General features: G+C 36.4%; 2 protein-coding genes across 2 annotated transcripts; one reads left to right on the forward strand and one right to left on the reverse strand.

Annotated features, from left to right (window-relative positions):
* Nucleotides 1-8,975: 8,975 nt before the first annotated feature.
* LOC117126058 lies at nucleotides 8,976-12,766 on the forward strand. The gene is made up of 7 exons (XM_033273426.1): nucleotides 8,976-9,839; nucleotides 10,158-10,787; nucleotides 10,866-11,054; nucleotides 11,130-11,258; nucleotides 11,353-11,672; nucleotides 11,987-12,068; nucleotides 12,152-12,766. The coding sequence occupies exons 1-7, from the start codon at nucleotides 8,976-8,978 to the stop codon at nucleotides 12,764-12,766; spliced, it is 2,829 nt and encodes a 942-aa protein (XP_033129317.1).
* Nucleotides 12,767-14,633: 1,867 nt separating this feature from the next.
* On the reverse strand, nucleotides 14,634-16,628 carry LOC117126059. The gene is made up of 3 exons (XM_033273427.1): nucleotides 15,723-16,628; nucleotides 14,789-15,598; nucleotides 14,634-14,714 (listed from the first exon to the last, which is right to left on the reverse strand). Exons 1-3 carry the CDS (start codon nucleotides 16,626-16,628, stop codon nucleotides 14,634-14,636), a joined length of 1,797 nt encoding a protein of 598 aa, XP_033129318.1.
* Between the last annotated feature and the right edge of the window lie 1,899 nt (nucleotides 16,629-18,527).

An 18,527-nucleotide genomic window follows, 5' to 3' on the forward strand; every position in this document is an offset into this window, starting at 1 on the left:
TAGAACTATCAAATGGTCCGTCCATGGCCCAATTGGGCATGACCATTTGGACCATTTTAGTTTTGGGCAGTAATAGGTGATCTATATTGGACAATGGTCCAAACAAATGTTCAAGACCAATAGAGACCATGTCCAAATGGGCATGCCCATGGACACCCAATAATATTTATAATTATTTTTTAATTATAGTTTAGATTTTATTTCTAAAATTTTGAAACTATGTTTACTTTCCAAAATTATAAAAGTAATTTTTTCTTGTCAAAACTGTAAAACTATGTTTTCCTCTCAAAACCGAAAAATTGTGTTTTTCTGCCAAAACCGAGAAATTGCGTTTTCCTGTCAAAATCAAGAAATTGCGTTTTCCTGCCAAAACCGAGAAATTATGTTTTTCCGCCAAAATTCGAGAAATTGTGTTTTCCCGCCAAAACCGAGAAATTGTGTTTTCCCGCCAAAACCGAAAATTTGAATTTTCTCGCCAAATTTATGAAATACATTTTTCCGTCAAAATAGTGAAATTATGTTTTCCATCAAAATCGTTAAATTTTTATTTTAACGATAAAACTGTTTTTTTTGGTTAAATTGTAAAGCTATGCTTTCTTTTATTAAACTCATGAACTTATGTTTTAGAAAACCCATGGACACCCATTGTCCATTTGGTCTTCGCCCAATTGGACCATGTACCAATTGGACCATTTATTAATTGGGCACGTCCATAGTCCGTCCAAAATGAATTGGACTGGACTAGCCCATGGTCAGCCCGCCCAGTTGACACCTCTATATATAGTCATCTATTTAGAAACTTGCGAAGGTCAATGGACTCAAAACTCTGCCCTTCTCGAATGGTTTTTTTTCTTACAAAATCAACTGAACTGAGAATAGTCGACAGCAAATTGGTTGAACTAAGCCAAGGACCAAAGCTGGAGATATGGCAGTGAGCTATGGGCAAACAAGATTCACTGAGATCTTGCAGTTGTAGCTCTGCAATCAACACAAAAGCCTCAGTCTATGACAATACCTATACGAAGAACAAATAGGTTACTCCTTGCGCAATTAACTGCATCAATTTGACGAAAATAATACTTTCTACCAAAGAAACATACACAGAGATCAAAACTCTGTCCTTGAATGGTTTCAACTTAAACTATTTTAAATAAAAATATATATTTCACTGCCGGGCTTTCAAACCTGGATTTCGCCATATGAAATTAACCTATATGCTACAGCGGATTTATTGAAATTCTCTCTGATCAACAAGTATATAACGTCTAAGGGCATGATTATTGGGAGTCTTTGTTCTTAGGTCCTTAATATACATATATTTGTATGTATATATTATATATGCGTATATAATATATACATACAAATATATGTATATTAAGGACCCAAGAACAATGACCCCCAATAATCATTTTCGAATTTCTCATATCTTTCTATTAAAAGAAAAGACAAGATCAACATATCTCTATCATAATATGTTATTAGTATTGATTTCGATCAATAAGAATTAACCTCTATCTACCAAGACAACATCATCTCAGTAATCAATGTTATTGAGGATTATCTCTAAAATGAACATTTCAATGATGTCATGCTGCATGCGTCACGCTGAGGAGTGAAGGCCTCAATAATGGAGGTGGAGTGGTCAGTGTAGTTGTGTGGTGGCATCATAATAAATAAAAAATGTCGTTTGCAGAATATACATATCGTATTTAACCTTTTAATAAGATATACATATATCGTATATCACCAATGGCTTTCTTCTTCACCGTTAGATTCCATCTCGAAGATAAGATCAACCAGAACTGTCATAGTACTGTTAATTATTGTTATTAAAGTGATTTAACGTGAGTTGTGATTTTCTTATTGGTGGTTGATAGTATCAACTTGATACATTTAACCATGCACTAGGATTTTTACAAATAAAGCACTATTGAAAATGAGGGTAGATGTTGAAAAAAGATTCCATTTTGCGTGTCCCTCTCAACCCCCGGCTATAATTATCCACCTTTAGCTTTCTTCTTGTATGAGCACTCTTATCAGCACAGTCCAAAAAGACAAAACAAGAAGCAAAAACATGAGCGACCCAAGCGGCCAATCCTCAACAACAGCTGTCAGAGGAGACAGCAACGGCGGTGGTAATAGCGGCGGCGGCGGCGGCTCGTTTGCTAGTCAGCCGCAGAGAGCAAAGGTGAGGACGCAAGTGTGGGCTGGAGTTCTCGGCATCACCAACAAATAATTTTGTTTTTCTTTTCACTTTTGACAACAAAATGTCTAAGTGAAAAATGGTGGTGGTGAACTGGTGATTATTATGCTTTTGATCGTTGTTCTTGTTAACTTGATTGTGTCTAAATAAACCAGCGAGATCATGATCATTATCGTCATTGTAATGAGATTTTGAAATTTTTTTCTTTCTTTCAACTTCTGCAACTAATTTTAGAAAACCCTAAACAAAATTACAAATATTTATTGTGTAGATAAAAATTAGATTTCTCTCATTCGAATCGATGTATAAGGCGATATCAGAAACAATATCATTAATTGAGGGTAGGTACGTTGATATCGCTTGCGCATAATTTCAAAGTAAACTAATGAGAATTTGATGCTAAGTTAAGTAAGCTACGCTAGTTTCTCAGAATCACATGGCCATTAAAAATCAGAAGGAACGTGCATTAGTTTATATAAAAGACCATTTTAAAAGAACTAGATTTTTTAACCGCGCTACGCGCGGATAAGATACTATATGTATTTCTCAATTCTAAAAAATAATGTATAATATTGTATTATATTATTTTAAAAATATAAAATATGACTACATAACATAAATATATTTTTTAAATTTTCTTTGTGGAAATCATTATGTTGTTTGATTGTTGTACTTGATTCACATATTTGCATAGATATTTGTGATAGATGAATAACTATATTTTTATTATCAGTAAATAATATATATTTATTATATAATATAAGAAAAATAAAATTATTTACTTTTTAAACAAACTTGTCTCATGTTGGGGACTCGGTTATAGACATATCATATACGAATGAGACATTTTTACAGTTATCAATCTTCTTAACATTGAAAAAACAAATCTACATATCAAAACAATATCTCATACGATCTATTTGTGGAATAATTACTCTGAAGAAATTGAATTTAGGCATCAAAAAGGACTGAAAATGTATGTGCATATATGTTATCTAAGTCTGCTTCACAAAGTACTATTCATAGTTCATATATCATTAATGTCCATCCTATTTTTTTGTCCACCATTTCTTAAACATCTTGAAATAACTGATGCTAATTAATAATAAACTTTTTGCTGGAAAAAAAATCAAATTTGTCTAATTATCGCTTAAATATTTTATTAATATGGTCTAAGAAGCTTTTAAGTGATATCATAGTTTAATTTATTAGTTTTTTTGTTAATTTTTAGAGGTTTTTGTATTTAAGATTTTTTTCCATATTAAGCTTCTGTTTCTTTCACAGAATTGATATATATATATATATCATAAAAATTACCATCAAATCAGTTTTACTTATTTATTATTTTGTTTTAACAAAAATACACTTTTTAAATAATTTAATTTAAAATAAAATAATATATTAATTTGCTGTATTTTAACAATTTCATTGATTTAATTAATTTGCTTTGGTGGATAACTTAAAAAGTTTTCATATGAATCGGGGAAAGTAAATTTATGTTGTTATAATATATTTATTTTGTGTATATATAATCTATATATAATTCTAGTGTAATAAAAAAGAACATTATTTTTTGTAACTTCAAAAAGATACATTATTACAATTTAAAATGAATCAAAATTGAAGAAAATGGTAATTAAATATTTGTAAATCTAATTGTTTAGTTGGATTCTCATGAAAAAAAAAAATCGATTGGTTAAACAAATGTTTCAAAATTTGTTGTGGTATTGTTTTGTCTATAAATTATAAAATTTATTGAATTAATATATTTAATTATTGCATCCTTAAATAATATTTTATTAAGACATTAGAAAAATATGTTTTGAGTTGTTTTGTCAAATTGTACAAAAATCTATGCTTTTTCATATTTGTAACTTCAAAAAGATACATTTTGATAATTTGAAATTAATCAAAATTGAATAAAATGGTAATTAAATATTTGTAAATCTAATTATTTTTTTATCTTGTTTAGTTGGATTCTCATGAAAAAAAATCGATAGGTTAAACAAATGTTTCAAAATTTGTTGTGTTATTGTTTTGTCTATAAATTACAAAATTTATTGAATTAATATATTTAATTATTGCACCCTTAAATAATATTTTATTAAGACATTAGAGAAGTATGTTATGAGTTGTTTTGTCAAAATTTTACAAAAATCTATGGTTTTTCATATTTGTCACGAAAATTTATATGTTAAACTTACTTTTACAAAATTCTTAACTTTGTCACGAAAACAAAAATCTATGCTTTTTCATACTTGTCAACGTTCTCACACTTTCTAAGAATATATTAGCTTAGTCACTTACTTATTTTTTTTTACAAAATAAAGTATCGGAGTCTTGAAAGTTGAATTCATATTATTGTAAATGTACATAAGAGTTTGTGATTATATACTTAGTGGTTCTTGTATATGTGTCCAAGAAAGTTTCAATGGCTTAGTGGTAACTGTCCTATATATATATCATACTAACCCGGGTTCGATCCTCACCTTCGCATTGTTTTTTTATTTTTTACGAAAAAAAATGAGATGACATGGTAATTTCGAGTTCTCTGATTGGTTGATTTTTCTATCCTATGTGGACACCCTCTCCATGGCTTATATCCCCCTTTTAGTATAGTATAGATTTTTAAAGGTAAAATAAAACAGACTATTGAAAATATTATATGGTGTGTGGAGTGTTTTTGAATGGAATAATATCCACTATAAGTAAAAAATAATATATATATATATATTTTAAATCCACCATAAGTGCCATTATCCACAACAAATATTTATATATATCTCTCTAGCTAAATTTTCACAGATTATGCGAGTTTACGAAGATGCCTCTACACCATATGAATATGGTTTAGCCGTTTGTAATTGATAAGAATTCAGTTTGATATAGATGTACATGTACCATGAACGTCTACTAATTTTCTAAAAATTGCAAAAAATTTGATCAGATGACAAAATAAACAATTTGGCATACAATGGACTTAAATAGACCAAGTTGGTCTGGCCAAGTAGGCAACTACGAATATTTTAGAACTTTTAGCCTATTAGAAAATGCATTGGGCTATCATATTGGCTATGTTTGAGCAAACCATAGAAGGTCTCTAATTCACAACCGGCTAGATCCTTCTTGTAAGCGGTGCACCTTGTAGTTTATACACCAAACAGATTGAATTATTATTATTTACATATTTCTGCTTTAATCGAATTCAAATTCAAAATTTTAATAATTTAGACCACCTTATATATGATTTTAAGAAGTAAATATAGATTAATTAAGAAAAAGCCTAACATTATTAAGATACAAATACATGTGAAAATTTGAAATAATCTATTTAATGAAAAAATATACCGTAAACTTATTATGTCTTAAAAATTGATAGACATATATATATATATATTATAATATATACCAATTTAAAATTGAAAACAAAATATTTATATAAAAATAAACAAAAACTCATGTGGTTGCGCGGATCAATATCTAGTTATGATTAAAGAAAAGCATTTTTGTCGTCCGCTTTAGGCGCTATACGAATCCAGACCGGCACTGATCACAGTCAGTGGCGGAGCCACATGCATCAAGATGGGGGCCACTGAACCCAGCAAAATTTTGAAAATTAGTGTACATTATTGAATTTTAATCTATATGCCCCCATTCAAAAAAAAACAGTTTGCCCCCATATCAATACTATTAAAAGAGAAGGAGTCCTAAAAAATCTACTTATACAAAGTTATTGGACCTATTAATTATTTACTTAATCTATTATGTATGGTCATCATCCTACACTTTCTAATATAACATTTATAATACTTTTCGTAACCGTGAGTTCAAAACGGTTTGTATTGTATCCATTAGTCAAAATAATAATTAAATCATGCACAAATGGTGATTCACAGCTTGAACTACAATACATGTATCTAATATACAACTAACCATTTATTAACATACAACTAATATTAGTCTTATACTATTATTTAACTAGCACAATAGATCATTTGTTTTTTATTTGCAACATAATTTTTCTTTTGACATCAATTTGCAACATAATTTAGAGTAAAAGAATGGGAAAATCTTATCTATTAAAAGAGAAGTACCATTTTTATCTACTACAAAATAGTCATACTAGAAATCTAGGTCCATATATTCAAATAATTTTTTTATTGTTTACATTATTTTATTTAATGTATAACATTTCTAAATATTTACAAAGATATTAATAGCAAATTCATTTTAACTATAATTTAAATTTTAGTTTTAGGAATAACAAAATCTGTTGAGAAAAAATCTGAAAAAATCTTTTTAAAAATTTAAATATTCTTTTAATTAATGCACTGATTAATTTCGAAATTAGTAGTATAACATTATTATAAATTAATTTTAATTAAATTTTTATTATAAACAAAATAATGAAATTATATGCTAATTTTATAAATTTTATAAGTATATTCTACATTATATTAAAATGGAAGTAATTAATGAATTACATATTAAAATTATTTTTTTTTTGTGCAAAGATATTAAAATTATGTTGAATTGGTAAAACAACATATTTTGAAAAAAAATTTCATTAAGATAAATAAATAAAATATCATTCACAGGTTAAAGTGATTAAAATATCATTCACCTTTTAAAATGATTAATACTCATAAATTACGTAATAATTTTTACAAAAAATAAAATTGTTAACATATGTTAAATTTTAATATTTAGAACTATATATTATTTATTATGTTATTTTTAAAATGACAGCAATATATTATCATAAATTATTATATACAAAATAATATAAAATTTTGTATCTATAAATAAAATGTTATCCGCACGGGTGTGCGGATTAAAATCTAGTGAATATTTATGAAAAGTAGCTCATAAAGGGAATGAACATATTTTTATGCTAAAGTGTGTTTTTGTTAACATAAATATTTTTTTTTAAACTATTAAATCTCATATACCATTATTATTTGAAACTCTTAACTATAATATAGATTGATATCAAACTAATACATATACCACAAAATCTTAATTCATGAACTACTACCGGTTATTAAACTACAATATTCTCAAATCTAATTGATATCTATATATTTTGAATCGGCCATTTACAGATTTAGTTACCAAACAGCTTTTAGGTAATAATTTAAACTTTATATGGTATCTAAAACCAAATTCAAAGATATTTCAATTGAAAATTATAAACATATAATTATTAGCTAAGATTACGACATGATTTAGTTGAGATTGTAACCCGTTACGTCAATAACATTGAATTCAAATATAATCTGTCCAATTTTATTTATATATCAAAATATAACAATACTAATAAAAGCAAAAGTTTTGTTTATTTTTGAAGTTTTTTTTTTGTTTTTTGCTGAAAAAAAAACTTTGAAACGAGTATTTGATTGCATGTTTTAAATGTTTTGGGAGATATAGAAATTAATTATATATATCCGGGATATCGTTCTATAAACAAAATTCTACTTTCATTGTGTAATCGATATTTTCGTACATTTATAAACGCTTTTGCCAAGATGGGTAACACTTAGACTATGAAGATATGCAAATATTTTTGTGTTCAAGAATATTCTGAAATTATTGACTATAATACTATATGATTTTCACTACGCATAAACTTTTCTCACCATATCGACAAATCTATCTGAAACAATACAACTCAACGGGTTCGACTGGTGACCACTCTGGAAACAAGAGGAACGAATAGAAAATGAACGTAAAAGAAAAAAATTGCATTATATCGCTCATTTCTTGAGTCTCAAAGATATAGCATATCCACATAAGTTTAGGCAAAAAATATACAATTTCGTTAACACGTAACTGAATCACATAATTTTTATAGAGATAGCAAAAGATGACCCCATTTCATTACCGTTCACGAAAATATATTGCAAGTGTATAAAGTAAATACCATGCATGTTCTTTATAATTTAATCCGTCTATAAACTTCATATGCACCTCTCTAAAAATAAAAATGTTAAATAATATGCACAAAAATAGTATATCTTTTGTTACATTTATATGTAAATACATAATCAAAATTACAAATTCATATCAAATAAAAACTTTAAATTTCAAAAATAAACCCGCGCTTTTAAGCGCGGGTCAAAATCTAGTCTTTGTTTAAATTTTGAACCCACTAAATTTTTTAGAAAAGACTATTATATTTAGAGAATTTGCGGTGCATATACAAGCATAACCCACATATATGCGGTGATGGATTTTCGGAGTTAAAGGCGACGTGTTTTTTTTTAATGACAACACTACCCCTACACACATTAGCTCGATACCTACGAGACGTTTCCATCATTACGCGTGATGCAAGAATAATATTATCACTACAATCGAAACAGTTCGAATTTACTACATACATCTCTCTCCACCACCTTTATTTTCTCCGCAACACAATACAACTCAACTCTTTCATCCAAATTCATCCAAAATCAGAAATATGGTGTCATAAATCTTTCTTTTATCTCGTTCCGGTTTCAGTTTCACACGTCTCGTTGCCGTCTCAGTTCCGGTCACCTGTCTGATGAAGAATCACCAGCGTAATCATCGATTCAATCTCGGCGATAAATCCCTCACAGACGAACCCACAGTTATCAGAGTTTGTTAAATCGAGATCTGTCACATTTATATACGCCGTAAGTACTTGTCTCTTTCTTTTCCCCTTTCGATTCACCCAACAGTTTTTAGGGCTCATACATGGTCATGTAATCTTCGTTCAATATCAGATCTCTCTCCGGCACATGCATTGATGGCAAATACGGAGACAATCGAACTACCACCTCGTTTTTTTCCTCTTGGGGAAGAACCGGTTGGATTAAGAGTCACTCCATATCACAAACCAGGAGGCCTCAGACTCATTCTAGACACTCTCGATCCTGAAGAAGTTGATGTTATTAAGCGGTCACCTTTCGGAAAGTTCCTCGAGCTCGCCGACCAGACACCCTACTCCGGCCGTCTAGGACGATACATGCTTTCCAGACAGCTGAAAGTTCGAAAAAAGTACGAGGCATGGTTCCTTTTTGCGGAGAACCCAATAAGATTCTCACTGAGAGAGTTTGCCACTGTAACCGGCCTACCGTGTGGAAAATACCCTAGCCCACCGTCGAAAGCCACGGAGAAACTCATATCTGAACAGCCATACTACAACGTCCTATTTGGCATGCTTAAGGAAGTAACTGTATCATCTGTCATCCGGATGCTCAAGCGTAAGACGGTCACCTCACAAGAGACTAGAATCAAGTACGCCCTTCTCGCAATCCTTGCCTATGTGATTCTTCCAACCACTCACATCGCAAAAATATCAGTTGAGCACGCCGAGAAGATTAAAGACCTTGACGAGTTCTTCGCTTACCCGTGGGGCCGACTGTCCTTTGAGATGTTGATTAGCAGTATAAAGGAAAAAGACGAGCTAAATCTTACGCAAAGCACCATCGCTCTCCCGGGATACGTTCAGTCCCTTCAGATGGTGATGACCAGAGCTGTTCCCGCGCTCACTGAAATTGTCACTCAAGACTCTGCATCGGATGTTGCTGGAGACGCGGACTTTTCTCAAACCCCCCCTAGGAACGGCATCAAGCCAGCACACGCAAGGACGTTGGACACAGCTAAAAATGTATGTTACTCAACCCAACCACACTTTTTTTTTGTTCATTAATTTCATCCCCTATTATACACACATCACGCTCAATAGCCGTACATCAGCATCAGTTTATAGATATGTTAAACGTAGCACGTGTAGCAGTATAATCTTCGAATTGGCCATACATTATAGAGGAAATTAACCGTTTATACATGCTATTGTAAATAATATCCGGCTAACATATATTCTAGTCACAAATATATCATAGTCACAAATATCCGGCTAACCAATATCTTACTCACTTTTATATACACAAACTCGCATCTAACTTAAACCTTTTTTCCCACACAGGTGAGCGTGACTCATATCATCCCACAAGACACAGACGTGGAGGTTGACGAGGCGGAACTGTGCTTCTCCGACGAGGAAGATGATACAAGAGTAGATTCAATGGTCAGACTAATCAAAGATGGGTCGCGTTTTTCAAACCAATTATTCAAAGGCGGAGCTACCAAGGCCGATATAGAGCTCATGCGCGAGAAGGCAGATGAGGCAGCCGGGGGTAGGAAGAAGCGAAAGAGGAAAATTCCAATGCAAACGCCCAACAACTCCGACGATGTTCATGCTCCTCCAATCGACAAAGGCATATCAAAAGCTGACATTGACAGGGTTGAAGGCAAGGTTGATGACCTTCGTGAATCATTCAATCAATTCCAAGAGATAATCAAGAAGCATATCTCAGACAACTCCGCTCACCTGCTCGTCTGTCAGAACAACTATCAGAAGATACTAGACTCAGTAGGTACTTTTCAGTCTCAGTCAATCCGGCAAACACGCGTTCGAACTCCAACTGACAACCAGACGCTTGATGCCTCAAAGGACCGCCCTACAACGACTCCCATTCAGACCAGCAGAGAAGGCATCGATACTGACATCATAAGATCTGTGATATCCAATGTCCAGAAGACCTACGGGGACAAGGTATACGCGTTGCTTAAATGCCCCCCCATAACTTTTTTGTACGGCTAAGCACTCTCACTGATAACCCTTTTGTTGCAGGGTCCATCTTTACCAGCCTCCACCCCACATACAGACGATGTGAGCGACAGCGGGGACGGGGGCGACCCTATACCTGATGAGAATATTGACAAGGAAAATTACACTCTACCATTACAAACCATCAATGACCAAGACCCACCTGATAATTCACGTGTTGCGACAAGCGTCAAGAAGACGAATGTTGACAGGGTATATCCAAGTCTCAAAGCCATTTATATGTTGTATGGATAGACCGCAACTCACTCACAATTTTTGTCGTTGCAGGGACCACATATGCCAGACGTCGGTGATCTCGTAAATTCTTATATTATCGACAAGGACATTGGCAACAACCAGCAAACTCTGTCAGGCAACGCACACCGTGATTCAAACCTACAAGAAGATCTCTCATCTGTAAGTATTGTTTATCCACCAACCAGTTTATAAACTAGAATTCAGTTCCATACAGTCCACACAAACTAATGAAGTTTTAATGTTCCCATTACAGCCATCCTTTTCTCTGGGCCTGACGCAGGAAGAAGTGCAGCTGGTAGAAGACCAAATTCTAGAGCCGACCGTTAGAGAGGACACGGAAGTAGTCGGCAAGCCACCGAGCAGCCCTCCAGATATCCAAGCCAACGCCCCGGCGCCCACTAGGAAAAGCAATCGCCTCAAGACAGTCTCAAAACTGATTGTAGGTGTATATGAGTGCGACAAAGGCACACTATCTCGTTTCAGCGAAGCATACCCTGGCGCACTGAACAACAATGCGTCCATAGACTATCCTACCAAGTTCAGCAAGCTTTCTGATATCTTGAAGACAACTAAGTAAGCACCATATTTTTCTTTATCATTTATATACTGACTTCACCACACTTTCCCACCCCACACAACCCAGTTAACCGTATATATAATGGTTAGCTATCAAACACACAAGTTAGGTAATGCTTTAGCCGGCTAACATATCTCCACGCCAATTGTTAGCTGTCCAACCGCACATTATATATAATTCGTTAGCCGGCCAACACATTTTTTACTATAATTGTTAGCTGTCTAAACCCTCGTGTTTGGTAACGTGCTAGCCGGCTAACACATTTTACTCTGACTAAAGAGGAATCTTATACATTTGGTCATGTTTTCAGGTCCATTACAGTAGGTGGCATATCTGTATCTGCGAAAGACCTTATTGAAATTGAACAGAGGACCAAATCACTATCGCCCAAGGTATGCGTTCCATCAGTTTGTATATTTTCCATTAAGTAAATGTCGTTTAAGCATGCCTTACGTCTTTGTTTTATATTTGGTAGATGTTTGATGTATTGATGCACCACATCGGGATAATGATGATGCCTCTATCAAACTCCAGTCAAAGTTATTTGTTCCTCGACACCAAATTTGTCTCCATCCTCTCCAAGAACTACCCACGGTTCAAGAAATCTTCTCAGAAAGAGGATTTTGTCTTCACTCCGAACCTGGTGGAAATACTAGACCGACATGAATCACAGACAGGAGAGGTAGAGCGCATCTACTTCCCTTTCAACCTCGACCAGGCACATTGGATCGGCCTATGCTTTGACCGCAACACCTGGAAGCTGCTTGTTCTCGATTGCAACACATCCTACAAAAGTGATTCGCTCACGGCAAAAGAACTTGCACCAACAGCCCAGATGCTCCCTTACCTTCTGACGCAAGCTTGTCGCAAGCTGGAACCTGAGCGCCTTAATCCATTGACCGTGGAGAGGGCCAGACAGATCCCACAAAACCGTAAACACGCAGACTCTGGTGTCACAGCAGCACTGCTCATGCAAGCTCACGCGGCCGGGGGCATAGAGGCATGCAGACACCTGTCTACGGATTTGGTGAAACAAGAGGCAAAAAGGCTGGCTGTTATGATTTTCGAGAAAAACGCAGGTCCAATCTGAGTTGCCGGATACTGACCCTCTTATCCCAGTTTTATGTCTGTTTAACTATCGTTCCATGTGATATATTTATGTTTTGAGACTCAGCTACCTTTTGTTCCAGTCATCTCTTTTTTATTTGCTGCATCTATATAACGACATTCGGCATTCCAAATCGTTATCTATCAGTAAAAGAGTCTTAACCAAAGTTTACTCTGAAATTACCAACAGATAGAATTAGACCGGCTTTTGCAAAACCGGTTTAGCTAGAGGCCAATTTGAATGTCTGTTTTGGTTCGCACATTCATATTTTGGTTAAATGTCGGTTTTGATATATAATAGATAATCACGCCTCATTCTTATCGAACTTTATCTAGCCGCCTCACGTTTCAGAAACAGATATATCAAGACATGAAAGGATCAGGTTCCTCATCATCAACCCCCCGCAGGCTCAATAGCCCAAAATTCTGCTTCTGTGGCATCCCTGCATCCTTCACCAAGTCCTGGACAGACAAAAACCCAGGCAGGTTGTTCTATGGATGCTCTCGATACCAGGTTAGTTGATTTCCAATTAAGTATGCCCCTATCGTTTTTCCAAATCATTGTAACTAGTTTGTTTGTTTTTCCGTAAATTTTGTCAGGAACAAGGATGCGGCTTTTTTGAATGGCACGACGAGGGAGAAGTGACGGGATGGCCAAAGAGGTCACTTATTGAAGCACGCGACGAAATTAGACAGAAGAACATTGAAATTAAGAGGCTAATGAACACTGTAGACATGTTACGAGCAAAGCTTAGGGGAGAAAGTTCTGACGGTGTTCATCAGAAAAGGAATTACGTTGAACAAATCCACCAGGAGGCATCGGTCGTCGCACCACATCACAGTTGGAAGGATTTCTTGTTTGGCTGCTTTCGACAGTATTAGCATCATGCAGTACTAGGGGGAGGGGGTCAACCCCCAGATGTTTCATTTATCTGTTGTCAAATTACGGCTAATCTCGTTACATTTTCCGTTTTAACCGGCTAATCTTCTAAATATCCCGATGGAATCAATGTTGTCTTCTACCTTTTTCGGTATATCCACTTTTTTGAATGTTGTCCTAATTTTTATCTTATTAAAGCTAATCGTTTATCTAACCGGTTAATCGTACTAAATCTCTCGACGCAATTCTTGTTGTTTTGCACTCTTCATCTTGTTAAAACGTTAGTAACCGTCTAAGTTTACTCTCATGTACTTCTAACCGGATAAAGTAACATACCAGAAACCGACGTTTAAGCCTAGTTGACCTGGCACGATTCAATAACCGTCTAAGTCTTTTGTCCATGAGCTGTTAACCGGATAATGTAACAATTCAAGAACACTGTGTAAGTCTATTCTCATGTAAGTTGTTCTATATTTTAACTTAACAAAGCTATAGCAACCGCCTAAGTATATGTCATGTACTTTTAACCGGATAATGTTGCAAATCAGAGTCAATGTACGTTTTTTAAACCGATTAAACTTGGAGAAACGGATAAACTCGAAATGACCGGCTAAATTATATGTAGCCATCCAAGACGCCTATTAACTGCAATGTAACCGTCTAAGTTGTAGAACAAGAATTGCAGTTATCCGGATATAGTGACACAAACAAGTCAAATCATGAAATAACTCGTTGCTAAACAAACACAAATATAAAGGGGGGGGGGGGGAAATGCTTTATTTATTATAACAATACGAACTCATACATGATCCTCTTACACTACTTTGGGTCTAAACACTTATTCATACCAACATATCACAACATCAAAAGGGAAAGCAAACTTGTGTATTATAAACCCAAAGCAACCACCGGCTTTCATTACATCTCCCATCGCATAGCACCCCCCACCCCCTACTCCACTCCTTACTGATCATATTGCTTGCTTGCAAGTAGCACGGTTATGCCCCATACCCTTGCAACGGCTACAGTACCTTTTACGTATCTTCTTCATCTGCACATGCAACACACACATGTTTACTATACATAGACACGTTCATCACACCAAGCAATGTTCACAATACCTACCAGGACTTCACCACGGGAGAAGAACCTCTTCTTTCTTGGTCTGCCGGGAGGACGACGAGTTGCTGGCGGATTCAGAGTAAGGGCAGATACCTCACTAGCGATCATAGCGGTGTTGTCAAGCTCAATCGGCGGCAATATATTGCTTACATACGCCCCCTTCAAATACTTCATTGTGTAGACCTCATCCACAAGACCTTCTACACTAATGTTTGCTTTCAAGGCAGCCGCAATGGCATGAGAACATGGTATACTCAGGCTTTGGAATTCAAAGCATGAGCACGACTTGTCTGCCAAATTGACTACAAATAAAGCTCCTTTCAGATCCTGCACCTCATATTCATTGACATCAACCTTCCTTACATTATACCCCCCACAGATCTCAAAGTTCGCAGCAAGAATACTGTTAACCTTGGGTGTCAACCCAGTGTCAACGTCCTGGATCGAGTCACGTCGTGTCGTAAACCAGCTCATCAGCTTAGTCCGAATGAACTCAACCAACGGCACGATCGGATACTCACGCGCGTCACGAAGCACAGAATTCCAAGACTCCGCAAGGTTGCTCGTCATGATGTTGTATCGCCTGCCGGGGAAATGAGATCTTGTCCAATGTTCAAGCCCTATATCAATCAGGTAGTCAGCACACGCTTGATTGATAGAACTAATTTCGGCGAATGTTTCATAAAACATGCCCATCCTAAACGCCCTAGCTGCCTTTGAAACAAGATATCCAAGCTGCCTCTGCCTGAAGTTGGTCCGAATGTTTCTCTTTAGGTGGACGATGCATGCACAATGGCCAGCGTTTGGATACACCTACCAAAGAAACAAGAACATCTTAAAGAGTATAATAACCGGCCAAGTAGGTATATATCCATATTTTCACTTAAAACGGATGCGGCTATTAGTTTTATTAGCCGATCAATTTATCCGGAAATACCTTGCTTAGTCCTTGATAGATAGACGCGTGTCTGTCGGAAACAAACACAACACCGCTCTGATTAGGAACGAACGTCGATAATTTCTCGAAAAACCACTCCCACGACTTGTCGTTTTCTCCATCAACCACAGCAAAGGCCAAGGGATAGATTTGATAGTTCCCATCCTGAGCAGAAGCGGTTAACAGACAGCCTGCATACTTTCCTCTTAGATGCGTACCGTCTATGACCACAACCTTACGCATAAATTCAAAGCCTTTCACACTTGCTCCCATAGCGATGAACATATACTTGAAACGCCGACCCACGCCCTCCACGTACTCTGTATCAAGATGGGCCAATGTCCCTGGGTTAGCTTCAATAAGGCGCTGCAGATAATTTGGAAGGCTTTGGTACGAAGCACCGCAAGATCCCTTAGCGAACTCAACCGCTGCTTCCCGTGAACGCCACGCTTTCCAGTAGGAAATGTTTACAGCATGATCGCCCCTCATCACCTGCCTAATCTCCCCTGGCCGCGGACCAACACCCGTTCCGGTGAACTGCTGCTTGAGCATCTCCCCTATGACGCTATATGTCGCCTGTCTCTGGTATCCAGCACGCTCATCAACGCTGCAACTGTGCCCCCCACGTAGCTTACGAATTTCATACAGGCTCGAGCCCTTGACAAGGACTGCATAGACCCGCCACATACATGACACTCCAGAACACTCAAGCACCATAACAGAAGGTGACGACCTTGCACAACGGTAAACAAACTTCTGCTTGATTGCATATAAGGCCATATGTTGCTTGAACTCGTCTCGGTTCTTAAATGTCTTGCCCACGTAAAGGTCTTTATCACTGGACCCCACACAACCTTCAGACGTCAAAAACAGGAAACCAATGTCAGCAATTCCGGGGCGCAACATCTAGATACCCATAATTCAATTTTTAAAACAACTATGTTATTCAGGCTATTATCATGTTTATCCGACACAACAATCTTTTTTGATTGATTTCATAATTTTTTTGCAAGCATTAAACGAAGGTGCGATTAGCATGACATTCCCACCCAGATAATACTCCAATGATTCAATGGGTTTAAGACAACTATAACCGTAACAAAAGCATACTTGGCCGGTTTATATACTATATTTAGGACCTAAATGCACACGAAAATTAAAACCTACATAACCGTTTTCCCAAACGCATAACCATAACAAACATACATAACCGATTAATATATGAGTTACATCGAAGATTCAAAACAGTGCATAGCTGCACACAAAACAAAAACTGACATAACCGTTTTTTCCAAAACACATAGACATAACAAACATACATAGCCGGTAAATATCACACATGAAAAAAACAGTTTTCCATAAACCCAATACTGAAAATTGGTTTAGCCGAAACTTAAACCCAAATCGCCGGTTAATATAACATACATATCCTTATTCGATGAAGGTAATAATCCCTAAAACCCACCATCATCACCGCTGCCACCGGAAGAAGAATGTTGGTCCGGATCAGCCACTACTGTTGGGATAGGTTCTGCTGCGCCGACACAGCCTATAGTGAGTCCAGGCGCGACTGGTGCAACCACGGGTTTGCTGGTCTGAGGGACAGTGCTACCCGCAAGCGTGCTCTTAGATGATTCACCGATTTCAGCCACTGGCTGAACACCCTCACCCCTTGAAGCTACACAACAAATTGGAACAATAATCTTGCTATATATCAATTGCCTTGCATTATATAAACGGTCAAAGAATGATAAAAGGGCGCATGCATATACCCAAAAACTGCTCAAACGCAACTAACAATTCATTCCCCGTGTCAATGGCAGAGACAGCGTTGTCAATGGCTGAGACAGCGTTATTGATGGCAGAGGCAACGTGGGTCTGACTGGTTGCATGTGCCTCCACCGCATCAGTTTTAGTCGCACGAGGTTCTATATCCAAATCCTCACACGACCCCGTAGAAGAAATATCATTATCAGCTAGGGACGTGACAGCCAATGCACCACTATCAGGCCCAAGTGGGACACAAGGGTCATCTTCCACATCTTCATTCTCCCCTTCACGATCCGGGGCCACCCCACCAGGCAACACAAGATCGTCTCCATACAACCCTTTCCAAAAGGCCATAGGAGTTTCCATTGAATGTCTGCGGTCGACGTGGGTGAGGTCGAGGGGCACTGTCGGAGGGGCCTGTGGAGCCTCAGCTATCTGAGTCAGTGGCAAAGTGCACTCCTCTCCAACAATTGGTTCAGTGTGATCATGACCGACTCCTGACATGCAATATTATCCGGATAAGTTAACATATGGTTGCTATTTATAAACATTACCGGCCAAACCTAAGATAATATGTCTACACATCTTACCGCCTTGTGTCGCAACCGGAGTTGCCTCTGTCGACACGTGCGGGTCAGCCATTGTATCGTCCTCATCTTCGATCATTATTATCTCACGAGCAACAGCTTCATATCGTCTCTCAGCTTGTTCTTGCACTCGGTCCGACATATACATCTCTAGATCAACACGATGCAGCACCATCATTTCCTCTTCATTAAACAGTTCCTCCAGAATAGCTCTGCTGCATGTCATCCTTTCCCCTTGAACAAGCCCTGAAAATCAGTACGATATCGGTATGAGCTAACCGGTTAACCAAAATCATTTTTATTAATGTATGATTATACTCACTTTCATACTCCCTCCTAGTAAATGCGTTCTGGGTGCTGTCAACAACAAACCTCTTTCTTCCAACCACGAAGTTGTCTATACGGTTGTAATGGAACCTAGCAACACTCTCAGGCCCAATGGTAACGA

This window comes from Brassica rapa, chromosome A06 (genome assembly GCF_000309985.2).
Source record: "Brassica rapa cultivar Chiifu-401-42 chromosome A06, CAAS_Brap_v3.01, whole genome shotgun sequence".
NCBI lineage: Eukaryota > Viridiplantae > Streptophyta > Magnoliopsida > Brassicales > Brassicaceae > Brassica > Brassica rapa.

Bases quoted from the DNA above. Each gene is read 5' to 3' on its own strand.
- LOC117126058 (XM_033273426.1), top strand. From the start codon at position 8,976: ATGGCAAATACGGAGACAATCGAACTACCACCTCGTTTTTTTCCTCTT. The intron at 10,788-10,865 runs GTATACGCGTTG...CTTTTGTTGCAG, and splicing joins AGAAGACCTACGGGGACAAG to GGTCCATCTTTACCAGCCTC. The intron at 11,055-11,129 runs GTATATCCAAGT...TTGTCGTTGCAG, and splicing joins AGAAGACGAATGTTGACAGG to GGACCACATATGCCAGACGT.
- LOC117126059 (XM_033273427.1), bottom strand. From the start codon at position 16,628: ATGTTGCGCCCCGGAATTGCTGACATTGGTTTCCTGTTTTTGACGTCT. The intron at 15,599-15,722 runs GTATTTCCGGAT...TTTCTTTGGTAG, and splicing joins TCTATCAAGGACTAAGCAAG to GTGTATCCAAACGCTGGCCA. The intron at 14,715-14,788 runs GTAGGTATTGTG...TTGCATGTGCAG, and splicing joins TCTCCCGTGGTGAAGTCCTG to ATGAAGAAGATACGTAAAAG.